This window comes from Rousettus aegyptiacus, unplaced genomic scaffold (assembly GCF_014176215.1).
Source record: "Rousettus aegyptiacus isolate mRouAeg1 unplaced genomic scaffold, mRouAeg1.p scaffold_m13_p_16, whole genome shotgun sequence".
NCBI classification, from domain to species: Eukaryota; Metazoa; Chordata; class Mammalia; order Chiroptera; family Pteropodidae; genus Rousettus; species Rousettus aegyptiacus.
Genome location: NW_023416291.1, coordinates 32668729 through 32678417, shown reverse-complemented (window position 1 = coordinate 32678417; position 9689 = coordinate 32668729). Strand labels below are relative to the sequence as shown.

The window sequence follows — 9689 nt, the reverse complement described above, 5'->3', positions numbered from 1 at the left end:
CAACTTCAACTTACTTAAGCATACAGGCTTCCGTTGAGTGATAAAGGAGATATTAAAGGTTTTATGTACTTTACTAAGAAGTAAAGTATATTTTGACTGAAGTACATCCATACAAAACACCACAGGAAATGTATCAGTATATTTAGATAATTAGTAGGAAAAACAAAACCGGTTTCAGTGGACTGAGGGGCTGGCCTTGCATTCCCTTATTGTGTTGATGAGAAAAATGTCAAACATTTCTACCATCAGACAAAGGTATTCAGTGATCATGATAGATCAAGACAAAAATAAAGGTATTTTGTAACCATATCTTTAAAACTGGTAAGAGACAATTCCAAATCATAAAAATGACCAAAATTCTACCCTTAATGATATGACCTACTGAAGCTTCTTACTAATTTAGCTCTACTACACTGTTTTTGCTTTCTAGAAAACAAGTTATGATAACCAATGATAGAATTTAGGTCACTTCCTCAAAGCATACATCTAGAAACATCTTGCTTCCTTGAATAGCAATTAAATCACTTGTCAAAGCCCAAATTATGCCATTTTGGGTACCCTCTTACTGGCCAATCCTAGTCATTTAGGATTTGCAGTCTTTCTCTTTCCTATTTATTTTTTCCCTCCTCTCTGTTGTAGTCATTCTTAATACTACAATATACACCACTCATGTTGACTGCTGGTGTGATCTTGTGGGTTTTGGCAAGATAGTGCTGACAAAAGGAATAAATGAGAAATTAGTTTCAAGAGAAAAACTACATAATTTTAAAAATACAATTTACTTGAGAATAAAAATAACTAAATGTGTATACACATGGTAATATTGAGTATGTAAAACTATTAACTTGATAAAATTATAAATTGGTCTAAAAATCCAGAGTTATAATAGGATATTTTAATATATGTGCTCAGGAAATAAAAGTCACAATAACTGTTACATACAAATTATATAAAAGTTAATATTTCTAAGAGCTACAGAAAATTTTGTTTGGCAAAAATACATTGTTTTTAATCACAAACACACGATTGAAAACGTACTGCAGAATTATGTACAGCTGTGAGCAATGGGAAACATCCATAATCTGCTTAATGAGAAAGGTGCTTATTCTCACACAGAGTGGGATAGAGAAATCACTACACAGTGCAGCAGATGAACGAACTCCAACACGGTTCTTGTGGACAGCACCACTACAGCCGTCACAGTGGAATCAGGAAAACATGGTCACAAGCAGTATTATCAGAGCAAAGTGTTTACTACATAAATCAGAACTTATATGAATACAATGTAGAAAAGATATAAGTCCACGCATCAAAAGATACTCCATTAAAATTCAAATTCAGTTACCTAGTGGATACACGGAAGATCAGAGTAACGTCCAAACGATGATGGATCTTGGGTGTGAAATTTATGAAGATACATATGGAAGTCCACACCTCTGAGTAAATGGAAGTTGGGCAGTTGATTGTGGTTTTGAGAATACTTTTGATTGGCAGAACAAGGAATCAGGAAAGCAGGTGTCTTCCAAACTCCTGTGCATCTGCCTCCCTCCTTCTGTGGTGGCTCCAAAACTAGACTACTATCTCCTGTACCTCTGCATTTCAAAGCTCACACAAAGCTATAGGTAAATTTCTAACATGGAACCATGAAAGATTCTAGGTGTCACATTACCCAGGTGACAAAACACAATTTAGGAGAATTCTCCGTTTCATTGTCTAATAGCAGGTCTGTCTTAATGTAAAGTCTACTATTCAAATCCTAGTCTGAAACAATAATAAAAGGCAAAAAAATGTAAATACAGTTGACCCTTGAACACTGCATTCAAAGTGGGTAGGTACACTTATTCACGTTTTTGGTTTTTTTTGTTTTTGTTTTTTTTTTTTCAATTGACAGCAGTTCAATCATCCCACATAGTTCAAAAGTTAACTCCAGGGTTGGAAATCTGGGTATGTGGAAGGCGGACTAGTTATATTTGGACTTTCAACTGTGTGGGAGGTTAGAGCCCCTAATCTCTGCATTGTTCAAGGGCCATCTGTCACTCATATGAGACTATACCCTATGATAAGCTCTGCATTATTAGTAAAAAAAAAAAAAAAAAAATTTGAAAAAGAAAAAAAATGGGATAAGGATTTTCTGGCCAATACAAAAAAGATTTTTCTCATAGAAAAAAAAGAAAGACAGAATATGTAATTGGTAAAAGACATCCAGTACCTGGCATAGGAGGCCTGTAGGAAAATCCCAACAAATACCAAAATATCATTTATCCGTAAGCTCCTTACAAAACAATCAAAACATAAAAAATGAAACCTACCTGCATATTAGAAATACATTATGATTTACCTATAGATCGAACAAGCTCCAAAATGGAAAGAGAAAAATACTATTAACTGATTTAAGGAAAAAGACCTATTAATCTTTGTAGTATTGTGTAGAGCATTATCTCAGTATTCACTTTTGGAATGAAGTGGTTAATATACACAGTCCAGAGATCCACCTTAAGAATGAGGCACTAATAAAGACAATATGTAACTTATAATGATTCATGGTATAGTTTTCTGGAACATTATACATGGGTGAATTTATATCAGGCTTTCTCTTATTTTTATTCATAAGATTGAATTCCAGTGGGAGTTTTCATATACAAGGATGAAGGCCAACTATGTCTTTTCCACACTGCTTACAGTCAAGAGGTCTTTTATTCAGTATGAGATCTTTTATGCCTTCTAAAGGAATTGTGGCGACTGAAAGCTTTCCCACATTCTTTACATTTGTATGGTTTCTCGCCAGTGTGCATTCTCACATGTCCTCGAAAGGTAGTGCGATAAATGAAGGCTCTTCCACATTCTTTACATTCATAGGGTTTCTCTCCTGTATGAGTTTTTTCATGTGTTCGAAATGATGTATAACAACTGAAGGATCTACCACATTGTTTACATTTATAAGGCTTCTCTCCAGTGTGAGTTCTTTCATGTATTCGAAATGAACTGGGAAAATTGAATGCTTTCCCACATTCCTTACATTTATAACGTCCATCTCCAGTATGCATTATCATGTGTGTTCGAACACTTGAGGGAGAAATGAAGGCTTTTCCACATTCTTTACATTTATAGGGTTTCTCTCCAGTGTGTTTTCTCATGTGTCCTTGAAAGGTTGTACGATAAATAAAGGCTTTCCCACATTCCATACATTCATAAGGCTTCTCTCCAGTGTGAGTTCTCTCATGTATTCGAAAGGAACTGGGCCAACTGAAGGTTTTACCACACTGTTTACATTCGTATGGCTTCTCTCCAGTGTGAGTTCTTTCATGTGATCGAAAAGAACTGGGACAAATGAATGCTTTCCCACATTGCTTACATTTATAAGGTCCATCTCCTGTATGCATTATCATGTGTGTTCGAATGCTTGAGAGAGAAATGAAGGCTTTCCCACATTCCTTACATTCATAGGGTTTCTCTCCAGTGTGAATTCTTTCATGTATCCGTAAACCTAGAGGAGAACTGAAGGTTTTTTCACACTGTTTACATTCAAATTGTTTCTCAGCAGTGTGAGTCCTTTCATGTCTTCGAAAGGAACTAGGACAACTGAGGGCTTTACCACATTGCTTACATTCATAGGGTTTTTCTCCAGTGTGATTTCTTTCATGTATTTGTAAACCTAGAGGAGATCTGAGGGATTTACCACACTGTTTACATTCATAGGGTTTCTCTCCAGTGTGAGTTCTTTCATGCGCTCGAAATGAGGTGGAACAGCTAAAAGCTTTCCCACATTCCTTACAATTATAAGGAGCATCTCCAGTATGAGCTATCATGTGTCTTCGAAAGGTTGTGAGCCATGTGAAGGCTTTCCCACATTCCTTACATTCATAGGGTTTCTCTCCAGTGTGAGTCCTTTCATGTCTGTGAACAGATTTTCGGTAACTAAAGGCTTTCCCGCATTCCTTACATTTATATGGCTTCTCTTCACATTCATGGTATTCATATGGTTTGTGTCCAGTGTGAGATCTGATGTGCCTATTAAGGGATGAATGACGCACAAAAACTTTTCCACATATACTACATTTACAGGGTTTTGCTCCAGAAGAAGTTTTCTTGTTCAGATTAAGATCTGGAATCTGGCTGATGGGTTCTCCACACTGACTACCTTCTTTGTTTTCATGACATTTTTCTACCATGTGACTTCTGTAAAAAATGACAAACATGTTATCAATGATTTCTTTGTTAGTTTCAAGTTTACTAGCAGTGTATTTGAATTACTTTTTAATACTTTACAACAAAAGTGAAGGTTTTATGTCCTTTCTGAATTGTTTGAAAGTGAATATACTGAATGCTCCATAAGAAGACTTGATAATAGGTATCATGAAAACAGTAATATTAATATATGGGGTTAAGGATAAGTACATTTAAAGAAGGGGTTGTTTTACTTGTTTTAAAAAATTCACAATGGACTGGAATTCTCATGTGGAATGATGCTATCATGTGACTCACCTTAGTTTTCTCCCGTGGGTTTTGTACCTATCTTCAATGTTATGATATTCCCATTTTTTCCCTAAATTCAGACCTATAAAAATAATTCAAAATTATTAGAAAGCATGGAAAAATTCTTAGATTCTAGATCCATGATAGCTGCAACCATGCAGTTTATTTTACTAATGTATTCCTTTTCCACATTCCGCATCTTGAAACAACATTGATACTTGTTTTCTAATTCAAAGTAAGAAATATTGTCATTCTTACCTATTGAGGCCAGGTTCCTGAAGGTTTCCTGCATCACAGCTCTATAGAGTTTCTTCTGTGAAGGATCCAGTAAAGCCCACTCCTCCGAGGTGAAGTTCACAGCCACATCCTCAAAGGTCACTGAGTCCTAAAACATTGCAAATATGTGTATAGTAGGATGCATGAGTCTGACGGTGCTGGAGAATAATACATAATTTATAGGAAAGTTACATATGATTCTGCAGTCTCCGAACATTTATTTTATGTCTTGGTCATTAGAAGCTTACTCTGTGCACACTTACTTCCTCATAAATTTAACACAACATGAGTACATGCAAAGAATTTATTCATTTTTACCATGCTCACTTTAAATATTATTGCTCTCTAATAGTCTCTACAGTACTTTGGAGAAACAAGAGAAATGCTACAAATAAACACAAACATTATTTTAATTACATCCTCATTACCTACCATTTAACTCAGCACTCCATGATGTACAGGGTCAAATCTACATGAAGTTTTAATGAATAAAAACAAAGTGAAAAAGAGGAAGCTTTTTCTTCTATTCCTGTCATCAAACATGAGAGTCCAGGTGACCTGTGGAAAGCCAACTTATAACAAGGATCAGCTTGCCAGATTGGCCTAGGTCATTTGAAGTAGCCAGATCCAGATGAGTAAATGAAAGTTTTCTCATAAAGAAGTAGTACTTTTAACTTCTGTAATATTTATCACACTCAGTCTTCCCATTCTCTCTGTCCCACTTAATGGGACTAGAAAGTTCTTCAGACAACTCAGCATAATATGACATGCTAATAATGCATGATAACTTAGACCTCCAACAAAAATCCTATACATATAATCCTTAAAGGTGCTTCTCACCAGTTTTTAACACACGAGACACACTTACAGAGATAAGGTAACAGAAGAGCTCTTCTGTCAAACCCTACCAATATACCTTGGCCCTTGCTGACCTGAAGGAACACACATCGGAGCTGCATATTGCAAGGGAGTTCACTGAAGTCCACAATGGTCTGATGGACGGCCCACTATAAAATACAAAAAGAATTCTGCAGTGCTTCCCTCCAAAAGAACATAAAACCTCCATTTTCTAATTTCAAGAGGATGTTTCCTGACCAGATACTCTAGAGGCAGCCCTCCCAACCTCTCTCATTTTTGAGTTCCCCTATGGTGCACAGAAGCATAACATTCCATCCCTAAATTGAAGCCACTATACACTGTCAAAAGGATGAATTTATTACTTCCATAAATGAGGTCTCTGGGGAGTAAGACAGCCTTCTCATGGCATAAAATGATTTGAAAGAGCAAGGAAAACCACTTAGACTTTTTTTTTTTTGAGATTGTGGGTGGACTAAATGAGTTCACTCACAGGGCAGCAGCTTGCATGGATTCAATCTCCTGCCACTCCTAAAGGAGAAAGCATAAAGGCTTCCTTATCACCTTGCACAGAGGTGTGGCACAAGAAGGAGAAGAAATGAGGCTTCAAGTTGTCAGCAGTCAGCCATCAAAAAATGGAGTCAAAGACTTGTTCTATTTGTTTGTTTGTTTGTTTGTTTGTTTGTTTGTTTATTTATGGACTGTCATATAGTGAACTCAGAAGACACTGTTCCAAACCTCACAAGAGAAAAGCAAAAAAACTTAAAATGAATAACCCTTCTTATATCTATCAAAGAACTGCGAACATATGAAAGCCAGAACTGGAGAAACAGTAAAGAAGCTATTTTGAAATATGACTAGAACAGTCTACTCTTAACAAAGCTTGTTCTCAAAATAATCTATTTCACCAGGACCAAATGCAGAGACAAAAAAAATAATAAAACCCACAATATCCAAGAACTTTAGGATAATTCTCATTGTAAAATGACAGGTGTAAAATACACATAATGGGAATACTTGATAGAAAAAAAAAGGGCGAAAGAGAACAGAAAAAAGTAAGGGAAGCAATAACCGCTGAGATTTTCCTAACAGTAACAGACAACAAACTGCAGATCCAGTAAGCTAAGAAAACACAAAACAGTAAGGGGAGAAGCGGTCAGCTGCCAAACAGCCCAGGTTCACAAAGGCTCTCAGAGTCCCATGGCCTGCAGGTACCCGCACTTGCCCGCCCTGCTGCCACAATGCCCAAGAGGAAGGTCAGCTTCACCAAGGGGGCGGTGAAGAAGATGCCTAATAGAAGGTCAGTGAGACTGTCAGCTAAATCTGCTCCTGCAAAAGTGGAAATATATGATTTTTTGTTTATTTTTAGATTCCACATATACGTGCAATCATTTGGCATTTGTCTTCCTCTGACTTATCCACTCAGCACACTATCCTCTAGGCCCATCGTGCAATATCTTTTCCCATCCCATTTAGTCTATGTGCTTTTAACCTGAAGTGAGTGTCTTGTAGGCAGCATATGTGAGGGTCTTGTTTTCTTATCCATTCAGCCACCCTCTCTATTGACTGGAGTACTTAATTCTTTTTCATTTAAAGTACTTGTTAATATAAATACAGTCACTGTCATTCTCTAATCAAATTTTTTCTTCTTAAAAGAAGTCCCTCCAACATTTCATGTAATGCTGGCTTGGAGATGATGAACTCCTTTACCTTTTTCTTATTTGGGAAGCACTTAATCTATCCTTTGATTCTAAATGATAGCTGGCTAAAGTAATCTTGGTCGTATATCCAGGGTTTTCATCACTTTGAATATTTTGTGTTAAACCCTTTTTGCCTGCAAAGTTTCTTTTGAGAAATCAGCTACCCATCTTATGGGTGCTCCCTTGTAGGTAGCTGCTTTTCTCTTACTGCTTTTAAGATTCTTTGATTTAACCTTTGGCATTTTAATTATGATGTGTCTTGTTGTGAGCCTCTTTAGGTTCATCTTTTTTGGGACTCTCTGAGCTTATTGTTTATTTCCTTCACCAGGTTAGGGCAGTTTTCCATCATTCTTTTATCAAATAGGTTTTCAATTTCTTGCTCTTCTCATTCCGGTACTCCTATGATGTGAATATTGTAACAACTGATGTTATCCCATAGGCTCTTTATATTATCTTCATTTTTTTTTCTTGTTGCCATTATGATTGGGTATCCTTTGCTACCCCATCCTCTATCGGTGATTCGACCTCCGCTTCCTCCACTATGTTGATTCCCTCTAACATACTCTTCATTTCATATATTGTATTCGTCATTTCTGACTGGTTCCCCTTTATAATTTCCATCTCCAATTTTAAGTTTTTTTATCTTTGTTAAAATTCTGAGTTCATCTACTCTTCCCCTAAGTTCCTTGAATGTTCTTATAACCAGTGTTTTGAACTCTGCATCTAGTATATTGTTTGTCTCCATTTTGGTGAACTTTTTGAAGCTTTGTTTTGTTCTTTCAAGTAGGACAAATTTTTTTCTCTCTCCATTTTGGCTGCCTCCCTGTGTCTGTTTCTGTGTATTAAGTAGGGCTCCTAAGTCTATCAGTCTTAGTAGCGTGAATTTATGTAGGTGTGCTGTGGGGCCCCTTGGCACAGACCTGAAAAGGTTCAAGCTGCAGGCCAAGCTCAGCCACAGCCTGTGCATCTCTGGTTAAGAGTCACCAAGCAATCCACATATGGCTGCCACCCATACTAGGTTTATAGGTGCTTTGAGGAGTCAAGTCTGAAACAAAAGCTGGCTGCCACTAGCGTGGGGTTTGAGGTTGCTCAGCAGGAGGTACAGGGCATGCTGAGGCTAGATGTTACTTTTTGGGTTTTGTGAGCCTTTGAGAGATTTTATTAAAGTTCGCAGCAGGAGCCAAGACAGCCCGTTTGTATGGAATAAAATCACTAGAAGCTGCTTGGGTGGGCCCACAAGTTGGGAGGGGGCGCGTCTCAGGGAATCCCCTGGGCAGTGACCTGCATTATCCAGGGTGATGGTGCCCAAGTCTGCTGAATAGGAGCAGTGAGGGCTCAACGAAGGAACAATGGCTTCTGCCTGTACCTCTGTCCAGGAGCAAACCGTCTCTCCAGCCCTCGCCCCGAAGCCTGACAGCTCATCACCTCCCTGTTGTCCCTGGTGCCCCTCAAGCAGCTTACCCAGTGCTGGAGCTCAGAATGAGTGAGTCTGTCAGCGAGTAAGGCCAGGCATGGGCCTTTTAAGACAAAGGTCTCCGTTTCACTCAGCCGCAACCTCTGCTGGTTTCCCCTGCCAAAGGTTATGGGGAATTCTCTTTCTGGAGCTGGGGCCCTGGGCTGGGACCCCTCACTCCTCAGGTAGGGGAGGTGGCTCTATAACCAAGAGAGCGCCCATGATTCTTGACTGCCACTCGCGGTTGTGGGACTGGGCCATTTCTCACATATCTGCTTCTCCTACCATTTTGAGGTGACCTGTTATTTGAGGTGAGGTGACCTAGTTGTAGGGCTTCTGTTTGGCCAGACCTCTGATGATTCTGTGTATTGGTTGCTCTGTAATTTGTTATAATTTTGGTGGGGTCACTAGAGAAGGCATGTACAGCCTTTACCTTTTGTGGCTTCTTGAATCTCCTGGAAATATGTGATTTAAGTGACAATTCAAAAGTGCAGATCTCCAAAGACTCAGTCAGATACAAGAAAACTCAGAAAGGTAGCAAGAAAACTCAGAAAGTGAAACTATAATAAAGAACTAAACAGAAATACTGCAACTGAAGAACTCATTAAAAAAATCTGGAGCATAATAGGGAGCTGGGGAACAACTGCGATATTGAAAACAGAAACCACGAAATGCCTCAGGTAGGGGGAAAAAAAAGAATTGAGAGGAAAAAAATATATATGAAAGAACTCTATGAGATCTGACTCCGTCAGAAAAACCAATACAAAAATAATGGGTATAGCAGAAGGAGAAGAGAGGAAAAAGAAATAGAGAAAAACACTAGATCCTCGAATCAAAGAAGCTAACGGAATATCTAATTATCTCAATCCCAAAGGGCTTCCAATGCACATTGTATTCAAATTGTCAAAAATCAACGATAACCAATTCTCAAG

At 38.0% G+C, this 9689-nt stretch overlaps 1 protein-coding gene across 1 annotated transcript in view; it reads right to left on the bottom strand.

Annotated features, from left to right (window-relative positions):
- Window positions 1-875: 875 nt before the first annotated feature.
- LOC107515095 (zinc finger protein 709-like) overlaps window positions 876-9689 on the bottom strand; it is a 29408-nt gene continuing 20594 nt past the window's right edge. Inside the window, exons 2-5 of the mRNA XM_016153529.2 lie at window positions 5682-5756; window positions 4732-4858; window positions 4483-4555; window positions 876-4176 (exon numbers count right to left, since the gene is read on the bottom strand). Of these exons, the coding sequence (XP_016009015.2) occupies window positions 2694-4176; window positions 4483-4555; window positions 4732-4858; window positions 5682-5756 (1758 nt within the window). The 3' untranslated portion in view covers window positions 876-2693. The remainder of the gene's footprint in view (window positions 4177-4482; window positions 4556-4731; window positions 4859-5681; window positions 5757-9689) is intronic.